The sequence below is a fragment of the Sorghum bicolor genome, chromosome 10, assembly GCF_000003195.3.
Source record: "Sorghum bicolor cultivar BTx623 chromosome 10, Sorghum_bicolor_NCBIv3, whole genome shotgun sequence".
NCBI classification, from domain to species: domain Eukaryota; kingdom Viridiplantae; phylum Streptophyta; class Magnoliopsida; order Poales; family Poaceae; genus Sorghum; species Sorghum bicolor.
This window is the reverse complement of record NC_012879.2, coordinates 56219077-56239328: the sequence shown is the minus strand read 5'-3', so window position 1 is coordinate 56239328 and position 20252 is coordinate 56219077. Positions and strand designations below refer to the sequence as shown.

The 20252-nt window shown below is 42.6% G+C and overlaps 4 protein-coding genes across 5 annotated transcripts; 2 read left to right on the top strand and 2 right to left on the bottom strand.

Moving 5' to 3' along the window:
* LOC110431383 (proline-rich receptor-like protein kinase PERK8) lies at positions 1658 to 3173 on the top strand. Its single transcript, XM_021450466.1, has 3 exons — positions 1658 to 1806; positions 2000 to 2584; positions 2859 to 3173. The coding sequence occupies exons 1-3, from the start codon at positions 1752 to 1754 to the stop codon at positions 2888 to 2890; spliced, it is 672 nt and encodes a 223-aa protein (XP_021306141.1). The 5' UTR covers positions 1658 to 1751; the 3' UTR covers positions 2891 to 3173.
* On the top strand, positions 3708 to 7410 carry LOC8061583 (haloacid dehalogenase-like hydrolase domain-containing protein 3). 2 transcript variants are annotated; one of them, XM_021449246.1, is made up of 5 exons: positions 3708 to 3959; positions 4642 to 4684; positions 6048 to 6347; positions 6455 to 6661; positions 6798 to 7410. In XM_021449246.1, the coding sequence occupies exons 3-5, from the start codon at positions 6090 to 6092 to the stop codon at positions 7155 to 7157; spliced, it is 825 nt and encodes a 274-aa protein (XP_021304921.1). In that variant the 5' UTR covers positions 3708 to 3959; positions 4642 to 4684; positions 6048 to 6089; the 3' UTR covers positions 7158 to 7410. The 2 variants fall into 2 exon arrangements, with proteins under 2 accessions (XP_021304921.1, XP_002438809.1); XM_002438764.2 differs by lacking the exon at positions 3708 to 3959 and adding an exon at positions 4193 to 4516.
* Positions 7611 to 11497, bottom strand: LOC8061582 (ALA-interacting subunit 3). Its single transcript, XM_002437371.2, has 8 exons — positions 11080 to 11497; positions 10322 to 10380; positions 10141 to 10215; positions 9924 to 10040; positions 9656 to 9726; positions 9125 to 9425; positions 8637 to 8926; positions 7611 to 8095 (listed from the first exon to the last, which is right to left on the bottom strand). The coding sequence occupies exons 1-8, from the start codon at positions 11168 to 11170 to the stop codon at positions 8041 to 8043; spliced, it is 1059 nt and encodes a 352-aa protein (XP_002437416.1). The 5' UTR covers positions 11171 to 11497; the 3' UTR covers positions 7611 to 8040.
* On the bottom strand, positions 15761 to 18324 carry LOC8069392 (myb family transcription factor PHL12). Its single transcript, XM_002437370.2, has 6 exons — positions 18123 to 18324; positions 17938 to 18014; positions 17796 to 17841; positions 17333 to 17393; positions 17160 to 17232; positions 15761 to 16783 (listed from the first exon to the last, which is right to left on the bottom strand). Exons 1-6 carry the CDS (start codon positions 18322 to 18324, stop codon positions 16181 to 16183), a joined length of 1062 nt encoding a protein of 353 aa, XP_002437415.2. The 3' UTR covers positions 15761 to 16180.

Genomic DNA, 20252 nt, shown 5'->3' with positions numbered 1-20252 from the left:
TGCATAATCATGCTCTCTCTCTCTCTCTCTCTCTCTCTCTCTCTCTCTCTCCCTCTCTCCTGCATTGCTTGCAGCAATCATAACCAAAAGGCCTTATCTCTTCATGAATTGCTTCATAACCAGTAGCTTCAAGACACATCATGTGTTCAATTTGCTGAAGTTGTTCTCCCAAACCTTGGAGGATCGCATCATGGTGATCGCACTCTTGGTTTTTGTTGTCCGCCGGAGTTCGTTCGATGACGTTGACAATCCAACCATTACCAAATGATAAGGACCAACTCGCAAAAGGGTACATGGTCGTTGATCAGATAAAACTAGAATCACTCGGAGATCATTCAACAAGATCCACTAGCACCGGAGATTACTCGACGGGTTTCTCAAAGAAGAGCCATGCTCAATTCTCAAATCATATCAATATCAGCTCCCTTCAAATGATGGATGACATGGTTTATTTATACTAGGAACATCCCTCCTAGTTGGGTGTGAATATAAGTATAAATAAAAGTTGGTGGAAAATGAAGAGTCTTCTTTCATTCTCGCAGAGCCACCAACAACCCATGCAACCTCCACTAAAATAGCCATAACTTCTAGCTTAGAAGTCCAAAAAGATGCACCGTCGTTGGAAACTACACTCATAAATATTTCCAATAATATAGCATACGAGTGCTAAAACCATAAATATTAATGCTAGCAAGCCAGGAAATAAAGAAGTAATTATGCATGCTTCCATGGCCTTATCAAATATGTCTTGGACTGACAGGGTCTAGGACCATGGTGAGCTACTTGCGAGAGGTTTTTATCAGGCAGGGTCAAGAATGAATCTATGTACCTAGGTTAAGATCCAAGTTCTCAGTAGCATCTCATCAGGTTCTAGGATCGACTCCCGTGAGAGCGTTTTTTAGAATTTAATAGCATTTGTGCTTTCAGTTGTAGATAATGTTCCGTCGATAGCGAGGCACCTATGGTAACTTCATCAATATATCTCGAGAATTTGTCGGCCTAGTCTTCAAAGATGCTCGTGGGATAGGGTTTACGTGTGTGCTTTCATAGGGGTGAATGTGCGTGCGTTGTTGTTAGTGTCCGAATTGTATAGTGCAATCAAAAAACAATCGAAGTGAGAGTGTAGCTGCTCTTAACCATTTGGAAAGGGTTATTACTAGTAACCTGCTATATATCCTTCAATAATCACTGTAGTATTGGGGCAGCCCTATCACCACTCGATCTGTTGCGGTGCACACACATGAACAATATGGTACATGATGAATGTATTAAACAGGCACTGATCAGCCAATTTGTCTCTGCTGGAGGAGTGGAATCAAAGCAACAGAAAAGAGCAGTACAGCTCATGCAAGATCAACTTTCTCTCCCCAGCTTTTCGCTTTTCTCCTTTTCTTATTTCCCGCTTCTTGAATTTCTCTTTGACCACGCAAGCACAGGTGCCAAAACTTCGCCTGGAGAAAAGGCCGGGGAATCCAAGCCCTGCAGACGCCGGAATCAACAGCGAAAAGAACTAAATTAAACATTTGTAACTGATGCACATCCGAATAGTATTAGTATTAAACAATTCAGTCACATTCAGCTTTGCAGCTGGTGAATTCTTGCTTGCCTCCCCTTTGCCTGCCCAGTTCATACTGTTCGCCTGCCTGTCCCACCATTTCCAGCACTATAAACACGCTCCCGGCCCATGCATCCTCCGTTGTCGTCAGGAGCCCACGTTTTTTTTTGGCATCTAAAAACCCGTGGGATTAAGCATGATCAAGAACTGCTCCATCTTCATCCTAGCACCCATTATCTTTATGCAATATGGTAACAGCAAACTGCTCCACTCTACAAGTGCACATTATTTGCATTGTCCATTCGCAATTGACGCGTTTCAATCAGAGCCGAAATCTCGTTCTGCACTGTCGTCCATGATCATGCATATAGTTTCTCATGAGGACAAGAATCATTGTTAGTTTCTCATTTATTTCTTTATCATCATGCAATTCATGGGCAACAGATTGGGCAAATGCTTCGGCAAGGACAAGGGATTACTCGCACCTCAACATTGTGAACTCGCCGTCGTTGCCACCATACAAGGACGTAATCGGCGGCGCTCCAGCACCAGCAGCCAACGTTCCTCCGTCGCCGCCGTACTGCGTGTACCCTCCCCCCGCAAAGCCTGCCTTGCCGGCCCCGCTGCTGCCGGTGGTGGCGAGCGCGCCCGGCGCGTCCAACTCCCCGCCCGCCGGCCCGCCGTCCATCGCTCCGTCGTCGCCAGGCAGTAGCCAGCCGCAGCCGGCGCCGCTTTTTCTGCCGCCTGTGGCGTTCCCGGCGCCCCCGCCAGGGCATGCGCGTCCGGCGGGGCTATGGTGCGTCGCGAACCCGGCGGCGGCGAGCACGGTCGTGCAGGCGGCGATGGACTACGCGTGCGGGTCGGGCGCGGACTGCAGCACGATGGCGGCGCCAGGCGGGCCGTGCTACCTGCCGGACACGCTGGTGGCGCACTCCTCCTACGCGTTCAACAGTTACTGGCAGCGCACCAGGGTCGCCGGCGGGACATGCGACTTCGGCGGCGCCGCCATGCTTGTCACCAGAGACCCCAGTAAGCGCCTCGCTCATTCACATCAGCAACAGCTTGCGTGTCATTGCAGGGTTGCGAATTTGAAACATGTCCGGACGAATGGGTCGAGGCCCGTGAACTGGCTGGGCCCATGAAGGGCGTATTCAAGTGGGCCTGAACTGAATAACGCGCTAGGTCTTTTTTTTTTTGGCAAGGAGCAATTTTCTTTTTTAAAAAAAATACGTTTTATTGAAAACATACTAGTTTCATATGAATGAAATTTCTTATTTTATTGTGGTTTTGTATTGTCCTGCAGGTTATGATGGTTGTCAGTACATTTACATGTGAATGTTCGGATTTCGTCGGAGATATTTTGGATACACTTCTGTGCAAATAAACCACACTCATGTGTCGTTGGCTTTGGCGTCATATTCCTCCGATTAATATAGTCCTACCTACCTGTAATATCATAGGCATAAATGTTTGTTTTGTATTAATAATGTTTTGTATAAGATGAAAGGAACTGGGCTAATGTCATGTCATCATGGTAAAGTTGCAAATATTACGCAACGATGAAATTAGTATCGTTTGTGTGTTTTTTTTAAAGGAAATATATTAATATCTTCATTTCTGCATCGACTAATGGGATTAATTAGTACTTGCAATTTAGTACAAAGGGAACACTATTTTTGATATGTAATAAATATATATTTTTAAGTATAGTTAGATTAATTAAAGAATATATTTATGCAATAAATATATTTGATTATATACAAATGTTGGTACAATTCTATAAGTCTAATTAAACTTTTATTATTTGGCTTTTTGAGAAGCGATGTTTTCATATTTTGTAGAGAGGAGGTATTAACATTTATGTAAGATCAAAATGGCTTAAATTTTAATATGGAGGGAACAATACCTTTGATGCATAATAACTATTGTTAGATTAACCATAGAATACATTTAGAGATATAGATATTTATATTATTGTTATAAACCTCACTAAATGCGAATTACTTAACTTCTAAAGAAGCGATACTATCATACTTTTTGGAGGCATTTTAGACACATAAACATATAATTAATATAATTAATAAATAAAAATATATAAAAATGATCAGGCACCCTCCGTTTCTTCCCGAATCCCGGCTTCTTTTCCCCGCTACACAAGCAGCAGGCACTCCGCGCGGAGCTGCGCCGCCTGGGCCAGCCGTCTAGCGCTCGAACTGCAGAGCCCCTCGTCAGTTCCTCTGCTCGCCGGCCGCACGCCCTGCCCCAAGATCCTTGGCCTGCTCTGCCTGGTGTCTGCTACGTGTCCTCGGCTCTACCCACTCCGTCGAGCTCGCACCCCGTTGCACTTGCCGACCGCGCGGCCGCAACGACGACGGTGCGGTGCGGCAAGCCGGCAAGGCCTCCGGTAAGTGTCGTTGCTCCATTTTCTTTCACCACGAACCGACTCCATGCATCGGTTCTTCTCCCTTCCTCGAGTCGAGGGTGATTGATTCGATCTCTCGATCTGTTGTTGACATGGAGAAAAACAGTCTATGGTCTATTCGTGACATGGCACGCCTATCCCTTGCAAACTTTTCACTACTACCAGTACAACAGTGGGGACACGTGTACCTATCGGCTGCTTTATGCCCAAAGTGCCATTAAAGTATGCTTGAAATCCGATGAACCAAAACCGTGGACCATCACCGCCGGTATCCCGTTCCCAATTCCACAGATTTCCACTCCCCACTCCCAGAGTCCCAGTACTTATACCACCGAAAAAACAAGCAAAATCCCACCTCCCAAACCTCAAAACCTGGAGCTCATAGGCAAGAAACTGGGAAGGGAGATTCGATTTGGGAGGGCAGATTCGATTTCTGCTATTCTTTGGAGGAGCCCACTGGTTCAGCCGGTTTCTTGAAATCTCAGGCCCCAAGGCCAACTTTTCCCCCGTTCCGGTTGGACAACTGCCGTGATTGGGAGGTAGCGATCTCTGGCGTGTCCGTTTGTTTGTTCTTGCTGTGTTCTTGCGCAGAAAGATAGGATCTTGCGAGGTGAACCTCTGCTGGTTGCCTGACCGGATCTCGTGTTTCTTTTGTTTCTTGCAGGCATTGCCGGCGACTGGAGATTCAATCATCGATCCTTTTCTAGGTAATGGAGCTTTTTGGATTTGTTCCTGCCACTTTCTGGTTGAGATTTGCTATTTGCTTGTTATTATTAAGCAAGGAGGTCGGTGATGGCCTTACTTTTTTAAAAAACTTTTCTTGCGAAATAAAATGAATGAGGATCTCGACCAGGATAGTTTAGATGGCCTGGAGGTGTTTGTAATCATTGATGACAGAGAAATGTTCCAGATTAGGAGTTACAAAGGGGGTTTGGAGTGTTTTTTTGGTATAAACGGAATGTTCATTCTTACTCCCTTTCCTGCCTGGTTGCTGACATCCGGGATGCTTTGTTCGGCATTCATGAATTTTTTCATCACTATATTATTCCCAAAGAAGGGAGGAAATGTCCCATGTAGGTTGACTTTGCTGTGGAAGTGTAGGTACTGTACATTCATCCTAGACGCCGCATCGATACATCACTGATGTTTTGACAAAATGATTGCCCAGCATGTTTATTTTTCCTTTCTATTCCCCATTTGTCATGTTATCTAGACGCTTTTCAGAAAAAAAAAATACAGGAACTCCATGAGAGAGATAGTTCCATGAGGTCCAACCTCATGCTAGTTTTCCTGCATAGGGTTTCATGCATCTCATAGTAATCCAAAGGAATTTCACAGGGTTTACTCCTTTGTTCCTAAGGGACATATAGGAAAGTTTCATATAGGATTAGAATCCTCCGAAATTCGTGTGCTTTTTCTTTGTTCCAAAGGGAGCAATAAGGTATAGTTCTTGCCATTCAGCTGGTAAAGCGGTGCCACTATTTTACTTATGTGTTCAGCAACACTCATTTTTGTAATATAGTGGATTGACCCTTTTGACCTAAATGCAATGTTTGGTCCATTGCAAAAAGCATTGGTTGACTATGGGAAAAATGTCTTGGGTATTACTCCCTCCATCCACAAAAGGATACAACTATATGATTTGTACAAGTTTAACTTTGACCAAGTTTATAGTGAATATTGAATAGTTTCAACATTTCTGTTTCTAACTAGGTGTACTACAAAAATATATTTTGTAGTTAATCTAATGGTATGTTTCTTGTATAAAAAATGTTAGTACCTTTTTATATAACTTTGGTGAAACTTTAAATTGTTTGACTCAAAAAGTGAGAATTACATTCTTTTGTGGACGGAAAGAATAGTTGGGAGGGACGGAAGGAGGAGCATCTCATTGCAAAGTTAATTTCTGAGTGCACCTTCCATGCCTATGAAATATGAGCTCAGGCGCTGCCTCTCAAGCTATATATATAATTAATTTTGTAACATTGATGCTATATTTTGTAATGCCTGTTCTGCTGGCTCTGCAAAAATGGTTGATTTGGTCCTAATTTTCACTATGTGACTTTGCAGGTAGATTGTATATAAAGACCACAGTTCAGATCACTGCCAAGCATGTCTCTACTTTCAAAGTTACGCTTGATCACCGTGGATGTTACTGGTACACTGATTGCTTACAAAGGACACCTTGGGGATTACTACTGTATGGCAGCTAAGTCTGCTGGGATGCCATGCCCTGACTATAACCGTATGCATGAGGGCTTCAAGCTTGCATACACTGAGATGGCCAGACAGTACCCTTGCTTTGGATTTGCGGCTAAGATGCCGAACATTGAATGGTGGAGGACATGTGTTAAGAATTCATTTGTTAAGGTAAGACCAATTTACAAATCTGAAGCTTGTCTGGATTAGTGGTTTGTCTTCTTAATGTTCAGAGGGCCTAGTGATTCAGTTGCTATATAATCTATCACAAACTGCAGGCTGGCTATGATTATGATGAGGAGACATTTGAGAAAATCTTCAGGCGCATTTATTCTGCTTTTGGCTCCTCTGCACCATACTCGGCATTTCCTGATGCACAGCCCTTCATGCGGTGGGCGCGGGAAAAGGGACTCATTGTTGGTGTTGTCAGCAATGCAGAGTATCGCTACAAAGATGTAATCTTACCAGCTTTAGGGTTGAATCAGGTGCAACATCCACTGGATCACAATTCACACATTACATTACAGTGCTTCTATAATAATCTATAATAATCTGCTTTCTTTGTGGTATGCATGCCACATAGCCTACTAAATACTAACACACGTCTTGGTTTGCAACTAGGGCTCCGAATGGGACTTCGGGGTGTTCTCAGGCATGGTAGGTGTTGAGAAGCCAGACCCAAGAATTTACAAGATAGCGTTGGAGATGGCAGGAAACGTAGCTCCAGAAGAAGCGCTCCACATAGGTGACAGCATGCGGAAGGACTACACCCCAGCTAGGAGCATCGGGATGCATGCGCTGCTCCTGGACCGGTTCAAGACTGCCGACGCCGAGAGCTGGAGGCAGTCAGGCGCGACGGTGCTCCCTGATCTGGTTGCCACTCAAGAGTGGCTCACCAAGAATCAGAATGAGGAACAGGAGAAAACAGTGGCATCACGAGTGCTGAACAGAATGTCTGAAAAGCTAAAGATGGGGGCTTGATCGTGCAATAATTATATGAGTGTTCCTTTATAGTATTATCGGACTGAAGTTCCAAAAGAAACTTGTGCTGATGGATGGGGGGTAGGTGATTGTTCTTGACTAGGTTACTGTAATTAGCTTGAGCTACCCTTCTGCTTGCGGCATCTGGGGCTGAACATTATCCGAGTGTCACGAATCATGTTGCGAAGAAGATTTCAAGTTGTCTTCCATTCATCTGCGTGGAGCAATAAAGGAAGTGGAAATGAACTCTGAACATGCGTCACAAGTTTTCTAGTCATGCTTTACATTCTCCACTTGTGGAGCAAAGAGGAAATTTCGCATATGCATCTCGAGCGTTGTAGATTATGCTTTCTAATCTTATAACATGTATGTAGAAGGGCGTTTTTGACCGTGCAGGCTGTACTTCCATTTCCAAACCCAAATAGATGACGACAGACGTATACTATGAAATCGTAGTAGACAAACAAACATCAGACAGTGATCGATTTGTACAGAAGTTGGTACTGTTTCCCTTTGAGGATATTACAATCAATCTACATCAATCGTTACCTAGGCACCCTTGACTGATAACAGATCTTCGGTAGTCGAAGCATGAACATCACATAGTAAACTATTAGCGGAAACCGTTTAGAGCGCTCATACCACGAAGCAAGCCATTAGAGATCTATAGGTATAGGTATTCTCATGATCACTGCTACATGCAGCTCTAAAGAACACAAGAAACAAAATCACGTAGCCACCTAGATCCCTTTTGTAAAAAAATGTACATGAAGTTCTAGCCTGAACCATACTTGCATATGCCCAACAGATTTCTGGTTCAGAGCATTTCATTTCATACAAGTTACACTTCAAGTAGCATGGACACTTGGCATTCCAAAACATCTTAGCGTCCTGCAGGGTGTCTGTTCCAGGATAAGTAGTTGTGGTCTCCCAGTTTCCTGCCGAAGGCCACAGATTGGATTAGCATTTCCACTCGTGTATCGTGTCAACAAAAAATAATGATAAGACAGATGCTTTAACAAGCACAGAGGAGTCCTAAAACGATCATGCTTATGGTACAAGCCTCTTGATCATGCTAGGCCACAGTTTACTCAACACAATATTACACCATGATAACCAAATTAGCAGTGTGAAGGACAAGTAAAACAGAACAGCTGGTTGTCTGGTTCTAGTCCACCAAAATTTATAGAAGGTGCTCCTATGGAAGAACTTTCAACAACAGGACCAAGGTAATGTCGTGAAATGTACTCAATACAGCTAAAGCCTCAGGGCCACCTCAACCTTTAATTGACATAAAAGATGTTGAGATAAAATGGGCTGCACCAGGCATAATCAGAATACCTGACTTCACAGCAAGCATCAAATTCACAGTATGGCTAACAGTGGATAGCGTATGCATATATATAGCGGGTTCACGGACTAAATCCAGCACACAGCTAATTTCCAAGCGATTGCAACAGACAGTCAAAAGTCACTAACCTTGGTTTTACGAAGTACAGCAAGGTGAATGCAAATGCCAGGAAAATGCAGAGCCCGCCAACTATAAGGTACGCAAAGCCAAGAAAGTCGTTCTTCCCCCCAAGCCAGGTTGCAGTTGAGAGGACCAGTTTTTTCTTGCCGCCGAAGCTATATGTATTGTAGTTGTTATTCAATCTCACTGTTATTGTGTCATTCTCCTTGAGGTCAAAGTGTATTCTCCCATATAACTTTCTGAATGTAGGAAGTGCTGCAGTCCGCATCCAAACGATGAGGTCCTCTTGCTCACTCAACTGTCACATAACATTCAACTTACATGAATAACTGCCACAAATATTCCTTACCCATACAGCTTTTATTTATCCACATGAACAAGAAATCAATGGACATTAGCAGAAATTATGATGTTGCAGATGTATACTAAATGAATAATAGTCTCCCTAGACAAGCATATGCCACAATATGATAGTGCAGAATAAAAGTTCACATACCGGGATCTTTGGGTTAAGTGTTGCTCCACCTTTAAGTGCACCATTCTGGAAGTTGCTCGGATAGACATCTTTACCAAATTTATGCTCCCTATCACTCTTCCAGGAGATGTCTTTCTTGTCCACTGTCAAGTTCTCAGTACCACGAGTAAAATTATATGTATCATTAAACAAGCTCCAAGCAATGAGGCCACAAGGAACAATTGGTTGCCCATTAGCCGTGGTCTTCTCAGGTTCACAAGCGGATGTCTGGTTAGCTTTACTAGCATCTCTTAGCTGTGCATCATTTCGGCTCTTTACATACCTGAATCAGGGACGTGCATGGTAAATCTACAATGCAAGATTGTTCACTTTTTTTTCTTTGGCGGTAAGATATCCAAGTGAGCAGTTAAGTTGTTGTATCATGTTTTCCAATTAAAATAGCATCACGGTTGGAAATAATAATTCATCAACATCAGGAGAATGATAGCTTTCAATTTGTGCAAAGGGATCAATATTCAAATGATTGTCTGCAAATATTAAACAACAGCATACCTCCTATGGTTCTGGTAGAAGTTATCGAGTTCATAATACACAAAAATAGGCTGCTTCATATCCTTTGTAACCTGGAAAGAAATTAATTCTATTTTTCAGCAAAGAAAATTGTGATAAATCTGATAGAAGATGTATGCTACAACTGCATGTTTGTTCCAACTCTATAATCATTTTTTTTTAAAAAATCTATTTAATTGCACTTTTGCTTCTTCTATGCTGTAGTATTTTAAACAGTAAATCAATACCCATGAAAGTCTAAGCTTATTACCGTAAGATTCCTTATGCACTCTTTGGATATGGTTTCATTCTGGATGTAGGCAAGCTTGTCATCAGTCATGTTGCCTGGCACACATGCCTCATCATACCGATCAATAATCTCAACAACCTGCAATCAGTCAACATGTATGAATAGAAAAAAGATGAGACTAGCACAACTCACAACATCTATCTCAAGACGGAAGCCACAAGACAAAAAGGCAGCATACATCTCTTGCAGCTATCAGTGAAACAACACCAATGGGAACAAAGATGACTCCGACGATGAAGAAAACAGAGACAACCTGCAAAACATAAGTCAAAGATCGAAACATCTGTGAGCTTCTCCAATGTCAATTTTCTAAATCTCCACAACCAGTACATCATAATCTCCACAGCCAGTAAGCCTACCCATTTTGGAGTAAGAATCGGCTTGCAAGCTGGCAGCTCCTGCTGTGTGAACTTGGAATCTGTACATAAGATTTTTTTTAGTAAGAATAGGTTTGCGATCCGCAAATGCAAGTCACATCACAGCCTTAGCATTTGTCTAACAGGTGATCACAATTTCTGACCTCATAATGTCATTGATACCCAACAATACCATCATTCCACAACTAGTTTGACGCCTTTTCATCTTTATTGAACTAGCTATATCACTAAGAAGCTAATACTGTTGTGTACCAACTAGATTGACAGGTTTTTTTTCTGGACTTAATATGACAGGATATCACTAACGAAATAATACCATCATGTAACACCTGGATTGACGGTTTCTCTTCTGGATTGAACTACCTATAATCAATAAGAAAATGAAACTATCATGCACTGGAATAACTAGATTGACTGTTTTAGTACTGAACTGAACTAGCCACAATCAGCATGTAAATAACACCATCGTGTGCTAACTAGTCTATGGTTTTTCTTCTGGATTGAACTGGCTACAGTCACTAATACGCAAGCTCCCACGATTAACAACATGGCAACAAAAATATCAACGCCAAAGGAGAGCATAAGCTAGCAGCATCCCCAAACCCCAAAGGGGGGCCAGATTAACACCGAACCACTAACCCCAGCATATATTATCGCGCCGTCCCTTGCCTTAGCCTGAACGAAACGAGAGAGCCGCTAATACGGGAAGCACTCGGGACAGATTCGGCGCGAGATCTCACACTTAGGCATCCTGGTGTTCCTCCTGGCCGCGCCCCCGGCGGCCGCATCCCCGGATCCGCCGTTGCTTGTTCCGGCCGCGTGGCTGTTCATCCCGCCGGCCGCCACGAGCCCGCCGCCCCTGGGGCCAAAGGCCACCTCACGGAAGCCGCCGCCGCCGCCGCAACTGGCGGCGCGGAGTTGTCTCCCCGGCCGCCGCGAGAGGACGCTTCTGCGCGCCGGAGCAGCGCCGATGGGGGAGGCGAGGAGCTTCCCCGCGATCTAGCTTGATGGTACCGGCTTGCTTGCTGCGAAGGTAAAGGAAGCTGGGGGAGCAGTGATTTGATTCGGAGTGGTGACCAGCAGAGGGGGAGGAGGGAGGAGACGGGAGGGAGGCGCTCACTGGCGAGGTGGTTGGGCTGGGTTGGGTTCGTGTCGACCCGGAGTCGACAGTTTGGGGGGCAGGGGGCCCAGCCGCGGACCGCCCACCCAAGTTGTGCGCTCGATCGATCTTCTTCTAGAAGACTATAACCTTTTTTTTTTCTTGAAATTTCTAGAAGACTATAAACCTACTCCTCCTGTCGTTCTCGTTAATTTTGACTAATAGAAATATATAATAAAAATATTAATTTATAGTATATAATCTGTCTGTTTAGAAAAATATAATTATAGGATCCGTGTCAGTCAAAGTAACTCAAATTTAACCAAATTTATAGCAAATAATATTAGCATTTATATCTTCCAACAAAATTTGTTATGAAAATATATTTTATAACTAATCTAATGGTACTTATTTTATATCATGAGTGAGAGTAGTTTTTTATATAAATTTAGTCAAAGTTTAAATTGTTTGACTCCTTAAAAAAATGAGAATTATATTCTTTCCTGTATGGGGAGTAATTAATATCATTAGATCTTCAAATTTATTTTTATAATCACTTTCAAAAATATATATATAATAATATTATTTACAGATATAAATATTGCTAATATTTTCTATAAATATAGTTAAACGTGAGAAAGTTTGATCAACGTGAACATCATAGTGACCCTTTTTAGAGGGGGTATGTTTCCGTTCTCGTATCACACCGTGGATTTTTTTTAATGAGAAATGAGGATTGTTGGAGTGAGAGAGATTAATGGATGTCTTAGATGTTGTTTGATTTATTCATTTTGCTTGGTTATTTGATTATAATGCAAGTTCATTGTGTTGTTTTATGTTTGGTTCTAGCACAATGTAAAGCGATATCGTAGAATCTGTCTCGACTTAGTTAAAAGTTGATAATTAATAACACATGAGGAGGCAAACACAGATGCCATTACTGCATGCTTCATTGCTCCTTATGCTCCTTCTAATCATCTAATCCCAATGTCAGAGCTCAATGGGGCACCATCCTCAAGGCCTACTAGGCATAGCGGCGCGAGGTGCCAGCCAAGGGGCGCTAGGTAATGAGGGCATCGAGCATGGGAGCACCAAGTTGTGGTGTTGGTGGGCAGAGGCGTGAGCGGCCTAGTCTCAAGTCAGTTGGGGCTGCAACAGCAGTGGGTCGAGATGCCACTTCCAGGCATGGCTATGGTCAAAGCTCGAGCTTACACCATTAACAGCGATGAAGGGATAGAGGAGGAAGATGAGAGATGAGTGTAGACTAGACGTGACGACGTGTCGGGATGCCTCTTTCATATGGTCAGAGTTTGAGAGGGTGGCACTAAGGAGTAGGAGCATGTTGAAGTGAACAACACAAGGCAAATCTTTCTCAACGAGGAGAAAAGGAGGAGGACGACTAGTGTTTCCCTTTCCACTAGTGATACGAACCAAACAATCATAGTTTTTTTGTTACATTTATTTAGATCATGGTGGTATTGATTGTTAGGAATAAGACGGGGGATTGGAAGAAAGATTATATGCTCTTTAATGAGTTTTCCATAAAATTTGTACCTACATACAAAGATGGTGAATGTTATTGAAGGTGGATGATGCTAAATATCTAGGCGATAGGAGGAAGGTCATGAAGACTTAGCTAAAGGACTTCGGGAGGTAAATTGAAGACCTAGAAGAGGAGGGCTTTCTATGAAGACTTGCTTTATGTGAAGACTTTCTAAACACACTTTAGATGTTCTTTTAGGCTTGCCTATTCTTTGGTTGGAGGCTATGGCTCTCTTTGGAGGAATTAGCTAGGTTAGTTGAGCATGATACCAGTGGATTTTTTTTGAGAACACAACTTCGCGTGTATTTCCTTAAGGAGAAGAAGCAAATTATATTCCTGAGTCATCTATAGTGAGATGCCAGAGATGAATAGGAACCTAACTCGTAACCGAAACAAAGAAACTGATTAAACTAGCCCTCTACGCACTTAAAGGGATATTGTTAGCTTGTGTTTTGCTTCAAGTTGTTCTTTGGTTTGCAGGTGTTTAGTTTGCTCTATCCTGTAAGCTCCTAGGTGGTGTTGTGTATTTGTCTTAAATGGTTGTTGAAACGATGTCTTGCTTTATAGCTTGATACAAGGAAACAACTATTTTTTTCGCGATGAGCTGCACTTTTGATTTCCATCGTCCTAATGTAGCATGTTCACCACATATTGCAGATTTCCATCGTCCTAATGTATAGCATGTTCACCACATTGCAACCTCACAGGCACCTAGCATCCACACTTGGCTTTGGCTCGCTCTAGGCCTCGCCTGTGCCCGCCGATCGTGCCGCGCTCGTGGCCTCGCCAGTTCATTACAATTGTACCATTTTAATTTGAATGTTATTTTTTCATATAATTGGTATCAGTTTAACAATATTCTATATTTATTAGTGAGAAAAATCCTTTACATTTTTTTTGAAAGATCCGGAAAACCTGGCTTTGATTTATCATAAGAAGAGAACATCAGCAACGTTTACATGCGCGAGAAGCGCGACCACCTACAGCCTAGGCTGTGGGGGAATACAGAAAATGAGAAAGAGAAATACAGAAAGAAAACAAGAGTTTATTACATAAGAGTGGTATTAGCAACGAACAAAGGCTTTAAAACATGTCCGCCGAAGATGGACCAGAGGTAGCATTCTTCCTTGATTTCAAAAAAGGTCTGTCGCTCATCCTTCCTGGTGCCTCTGAAAACGAAGTCATTCCTTTGTTTCCATAACATCCAGAGTGTAAGAACAGCTAGAGAGTGACCCAGCTTGCTTCCTCCATCCACTATTTCCAGGAAGCAAAGCTCCAGATCGCACACATTATACCAAGACTGCGGTTGTAGATTATGACATCCACTCCAGTTGGCAACCAAGGCCCAAACACTACGTGCAAAAGGGCATTCAAAGAAGAGATGGTGAGTTGTCTCCAAATTCCGCTCACATAGGGCACAGAAGTAATTATTTGGCTAGGCTCTTAACTGGAGGCGTTGCGAAGTCCAAAGCCTGTCTTGCAGTAGAAGCCAGACGAAAAATTTGCATTTAGGGGGTGCCCACGCCTTCCAGATTAATTTGGGAAAGTTTGAAATGATTTGACCTTCGAATTGAATCATGTATGCAGACTGCGCTGTATATACACCTGAGCTTTCCAGGGTCCATACTATCTGATCTTCTCTTGCTTCGTCAAGGGTAATCGCCTCCGCTTCTATTGCTCGCCAGAGTTTGAAGAAGTCCTCTAGGAGTTCATGATTCAGATTGTAGGCAATATCCCTAATCCAAGCTCCTCCATTTAAGGCTTCTCTAACTGATCTGTTTTTCCTCTTGCTGTGGTTGAACAGAAGAGGGTAAGTGGCGCCTGGCCATTTTACCAGCTTGAGTTCCAGAAGGAAGCTAATCTCCCATTTCCTATTGTCACTTTCGTAGCAGCTGCAAACAGAGCAACATCTCCATCGTCAACAGGAAGCTTGGTTCCTCTCCAAGGCCTATCTGGCGCTGTCCAAGAGAACCAAAGCCACCTCAGCCTGAGTGCCCTGCTGAACTTCCCCAAATCCAGAATGCCCAGTCCGCCAAAGACAGTTGGTCTTGCCACTAGTGTCCAAGCTACTTTGCATTTCCCTCCCATAAGTTCTTCGTCCCCTGCCCAAAGAAAGCGTAGTTACAACCTAGGTGGCTAGGTGGGGATGGGCGTGGTGGTTTCACTTCACCCTTACAATATGTCAATGACATGCTTGATTTGGCTATGTTTGGTGCCCTAAAACTAGAAGCCAAAGATTGGGCTGCTCTCATCACCTCATGAACCAATGCCTCTGCTGCCTACAAAAAAAACTATCGATCCAACTGAATATGATGGATTGTGGGCTGTGAAATCTCCAAGGTCTTAGTGCCAAATATTGCATTGGTAAGCCTCCATGGTAGCTTATTGTTGGTGTGGAAGAGAGGTTTATTAGTTGCTTGATGGACGACCTAGAAATGGATTTATATTGTGTGGGTAATGACCACGGATGTTTGGATGAATACATAGGGAAGATAGTTCATGCCACTCCTGTAATACTGTTCTCTCTTTGTTTCATTCTTTGGCTCTATGTTTGCAAAGCTTTAATGTTTCCAAAAAATTACTAATATTCATGATACTGATTAACTGAAATTGTTAGATTAATTACACCATATATTTTCATAGTCAACTTATTTGGATATGTAATACAATTGTTTTTTAACTGATATACAATACAAAATGTTGATTTCTTAAAAGCATAAACAGCACTGTTCGCATATTATCACATGCATGCATAAGTACACTGCACCCACAAAAGATCTCTGGTCAATGTTACAGCTAGCAGTGTTCCACAAATCCATTATAGTACAAACATATCTGAAAACTTTCGTTAATGTCAACTAAAATGCGCTATCACTTGATCTGAACTCAAAACCAAGTGACCAACAGTAAGATGTTAAACTAGATTACCTTATTAGCTAGCCATCCTCATCAGAATATAGCAGGTAATCTTAGGGCTAAAATAAACAAACATATATATGACGCTTGACGCGCACACATTGATCTCCATAATATCTTGTATCCAATAAAACTAATGACTGGATGTACTACACTCCGCTCACACGCTAAGCTTTCACAACAAAACTGACACATGCATTTAAATACCTTAATTAGCTTGATCTTTCTTACCCATATATAGTATACATTTCTTTACGTGAGCTCGCTCCAAACCATTGGACGACTATATACGTATCCTCTGACTTCCTACAGGTGCTTGTTGTGCAGGCGGCTTCATCTTAAGCCTGGAGCTCGAACCCTCAAAGCCCTTGCTGTCCATGGAGTCTCCCGATATGGCACCCTCGTACAGGCCGGTGACCGGATCCATTACATCAGTGCCTGCACCCTCCATCCTCGTCGACGACGACCCCATCTGGAGCTGATCGTTGCCGCTCTTTGCCTGCTGCTGCTGCTGCTCTTCGCTAGCCCACATCGTCATCGAGCTCTTGCCACTGGAGCTGCAATGGTTAGGGCCCTTCTTGTTGTCTGCTGACCCAATGAAGCAGCTCTCGCCCAACGTCAGGAAGCCATCCATTGGCCTCTCCATCTGATGCAGGAGCTGGTCCATGTGGCTGCTTCCTCCATAGAAGCCCTGCAGGTCCTGGACGGAGGAGAAGCTCGTGGAACTGGTGCCGATGTCAAGGACCGCCTGGCTGCTGCCTAGAGATCTGTACCCTGCGGGCCACGTGGTGCAGTCGCTGGAACCCAGGGCTTGGTATGCTTTCTCCACGATGGACTGCATGTACTTCCCCTGGGCTTCAACCCTCATCTGGAGGTGCTTCTGCACCTGCATGTCATGCATGCATGCAAAGTTCACCCTTTTACTTTTGTTGAGATGATTGAAGGAAAATATGCATATATGCTGAGTTCATGAGCACCACACACATATATGAGAAGGACAGAAAAGTTGTGTGTCGAGTAAACTTCCCAAGATTGGTCTTGCAAAAGTGTCGTCTATGATTCGGAACATGCGAACCGAAAAAAATTTCATATATATATATATACTAGGTGGCAAGTGTATGTAAACTTCCCAACGTTCACTGATGCATTTATGCAAAGTTCATGATCGAGCAACGTGCAATTGCCAGAAGAAAGAAACCAAAAGCTGTGGTAAGTAAACTTCCTAAAGCACATGCTACTACTATGTATGTAAATGCATGTACCTCTAGTTCTCCATGGAGCCTTCTTTGGACTTCCATTTGGATCCTTAGTGCCTCGTTCACGTTCACGCTGCGGCTGAATGATTCACAAGAAAACAGAAGGTATTATCAGAACCTTAGACTCTGCACTCACAAGAGTTAGAGTAAGAGTAGGTATAGTGAACAAATCAGCTCACTCGTTCATGCTTCTTGCTATCACGCCTGAAGAAGAGGCCACGCTACGTTGCATCTCCATTGCTGAATGTGGTTTGTTGGACGATAGATGTTACTATACTTTTGAAAATATATGTTTGTGAACAACTAAAAGTACTGGACACATGATATATATAAAAAAAATGATGATCTCTGCAATTAGGTTTGTGTACGTGATGAATGAATCAAAACTACAGAAAGAGATCATGATCATGCATAATAGGTTTCAGAACATCATATCTCAGGATATAGCTTAGCTTTAACAAAAGGATGGAAAAGGCACACACATATAAGTAGATATAGGACAGATCGAAGGCAAGGACACAAAAATTATACTACAAGTTCTACTCATTTTTCTCTAGAGATAATAATAAGCATATATATATATATATATATATGTATATATAGAAGTCGTAGTAGTGTACACCGTATCTTTACAGTCCTAACCTGTATGGTCACCGAACTCCTTGTGCTGCTTCCCTAGCCTGAATTTCTGGCAGAGTGAGACACACAGTACAAATCAGATCAGAAAGAACAGCTTAAACCTAATTTCAACTTATGCATACTGGATCATCATGCAGGTACGTACCTGGAGGTGACTCTTGAGATGGTAGAGGGTGAGGCCCTTGACTCCCATAACCCTCATGATGGTCTTTGGCGTTGCCTCTACATACGGCGAAGAAAACAATAGATGCAAAGCAATCAAAATTAAACCATCAAATAAGATTCCCTAACAAGTAGCAACACGTAACTGAAGCATCTGTATTAACGTACTGTCTGGGCCACCGAGCTGGGCGACGGCATCGACGAAGCGGTCATGGAGCTCGGGCGTCCACCGGAGGCGGGGCTTGGGGTCGGTGGTGAGGACGAGGCCGCCGGAGTCGCCGCCGGCTTGCCCGCACATAGTAGTAGGCCGATCATTTGAGCTCGCCGCGCCAGTGCTGGCCGCCTGCTTCTTGGAGGAAGAAGGGAACATTCTATTCTCTCGCCTCCTTGCCTCGGCTTTCCCTCTTAAACCTTTCTCTCTCTCTCTCTCTCTAGATCTCGATCGATCCTGCAGGCGGGGGCGATCTCTTCTCTTTCTGGCTGAGCAGCGATCTGATGATCTGCTACGAGGACGACTGGATGCAGAGATTCGTTTCGCACACAGAACGAGGAGTGTACAGTAGAAGCGTGGTGCTAGTGTTGGTCTCTTCTTCCTCCTTGATGTGCTCTTCTCTCTCTCGATCTCTCGATCTCTCTGTCTGTGTGTGCTTTAGACTTTAGTTCGTAGCTTTTGTTTCTTTCTCTTTCTCGTTTGTATAGTGTGTGTAGTCTCCTAGCAGAAAGCTTCCCGGGCCGGGTATTAGAAATTCTACCCGGGAGAAAAGCCACACCGCCAGCTACTCGCCAGTCTCCCCGTGTGGACCCGGCCCTCTGCAAAAAAAATTAGATTAACATCTGCATCTTTTACTGGTAATTATGGTCCAATAGCAAATAGTAGTACTATATACGTAGTACATATATATCATCTGTCCAAAGAAGATTGTAGGGCTGAGATAGTATCTATATCTCTATATCTATATTTATATCTATATCTATATCTATATCTCTTATAAAACTAGTTTTCACTATAAATTTTGTCTTAACATGCAAGTCATCCACATCATCTCTATTAATTATCGACATCATCTCCCACTAATAGATATGTCATCTCACTAACTTCTAATTTATTAATGCAACTTATCCACATCATTTTCATTTTACTTCACTCAAAATCCTTTGCAATTCCCATAACAACGTGTGGTTTAGTTTTGGTGCGATCCATGATTAGTTTCGTTAGAAAAGGAAAAAAAATAATTCAAGGCATGCATGTCGAAGAGAACTTTATAGAACGAGGGTTTGATCAAATCATCAGTGCATGAAAAGAGAGTAAACTCACATCACCACCATCATGTCCAAATGATGGCATCCAGATTGTGAGGGGATTTAAAACATGCGCATTTGCATTGAGCCCCGGGACTTGTGTTAGCCAAGTAGACAGATATCACAAAACGTACCCAACAAAAATCAAAAGGAGGCTAAAGTCACCACATACACATCTATCCATCATATATAGTGGAGTCACTGATGGCACTTGTGTGGCAGACCTATTGCTAGCAGCAGTCATATTTCCTTTTTGTTGGTACCCCAGACCAAATTATCATCTTCAGATGCAGAGATATGATGAGAAGGTGGCATAGTGCAAACAACTACACACATGCATGCATGATTGATCTATCCGCTTAGGTTGATGCATGTTAATTTAGATAATCAAAAGTGAACGAGTTCAATTTATAGTCTTACTCTCCCATTCAGGTGCTAACCCTGTTTGGATGAAGTGGAATATTGCTAGCTACTAAAATAATATTTATGAATTAAGGATCTATTATATTGGATCTCATGTAGCTAAGAATTTGCTGAGGTTTTGTTTGGATCCTCAGCTAATAAGTCAGCCAATGTATTACCTATCACCTAGCTAACAATTACTCCTATTCTAAATTATAAGTTATTTATAGGATTTTCTAGACATTGATTTTGATGCGCACCAAGATATACATTATATTTTAGATATATGATAAAAGTTATGTATCTAGAAAAACTAAAATAACTTACAATTTGGAATAGAGGGAGTAGCTATTAGCTAGTTTTTCTTAGCTAATTAACATAGCTAATAGTTAGTTGTGTCTAAACATAGCCTAATTTTAGTTAAATTAAATCGTAAATACCGAGGACATAGTTTTGTGATTGTCTTTACATGTGGATACAAACTTTAGTGTAAAACCATCCTAATACATATATGAAAACATTATATATCCAAGTTGCAAACTGAGCCCACCAATTAGATGAGGAAAAGTAGAGAAGATAAGGGTACAACACTATAAA

Excerpts from the sequence above, each read along its gene's own strand:
- LOC8061582 (XM_002437371.2), bottom strand. The coding sequence starts at position 11,170 with ATGAACAGCCACGCGGCCGGAACAAGCAACGGCGGATCCGGGGATGCG. Across the intron at positions 10,381-11,079 it reads GAACACCAGGATGCCTAAGT|ATTCCAAGTTCACACAGCAG; the intron begins GTGAGATCTCGC and ends TCTTATGTACAG. Across the intron at positions 9,727-9,923 it reads AGTGCATAAGGAATCTTACG|GTTACAAAGGATATGAAGCA; the intron begins GTAATAAGCTTA and ends ATTTCTTTCCAG.
- LOC8061583 (XM_021449246.1), top strand. The coding sequence starts at position 6,090 with ATGTCTCTACTTTCAAAGTTACGCTTGATCACCGTGGATGTTACTGGT. Across the intron at positions 6,348-6,454 it reads TTAAGAATTCATTTGTTAAG|GCTGGCTATGATTATGATGA; the intron begins GTAAGACCAATT and ends CACAAACTGCAG. Across the intron at positions 6,662-6,797 it reads CAGCTTTAGGGTTGAATCAG|GGCTCCGAATGGGACTTCGG; the intron begins GTGCAACATCCA and ends GTTTGCAACTAG.
- LOC8069392 (XM_002437370.2), bottom strand. The coding sequence starts at position 18,324 with ATGTTCCCTTCTTCCTCCAAGAAGCAGGCGGCCAGCACTGGCGCGGCG. Across the intron at positions 17,842-17,937 it reads ATCTCAAGAGTCACCTCCAG|AAATTCAGGCTAGGGAAGCA; the intron begins GTACGTACCTGC and ends TCACTCTGCCAG. Across the intron at positions 16,784-17,159 it reads GGCTCCATGGAGAACTAGAG|GTGCAGAAGCACCTCCAGAT; the intron begins GTACATGCATTT and ends CATGACATGCAG.
- LOC110431383 (XM_021450466.1), top strand. The coding sequence starts at position 1,752 with ATGATCAAGAACTGCTCCATCTTCATCCTAGCACCCATTATCTTTATG. Across the intron at positions 1,807-1,999 it reads CATTATCTTTATGCAATATG|ATTGGGCAAATGCTTCGGCA; the intron begins GTAACAGCAAAC and ends CATGGGCAACAG. Across the intron at positions 2,585-2,858 it reads GCTTGTCACCAGAGACCCCA|GTTATGATGGTTGTCAGTAC; the intron begins GTAAGCGCCTCG and ends ATTGTCCTGCAG.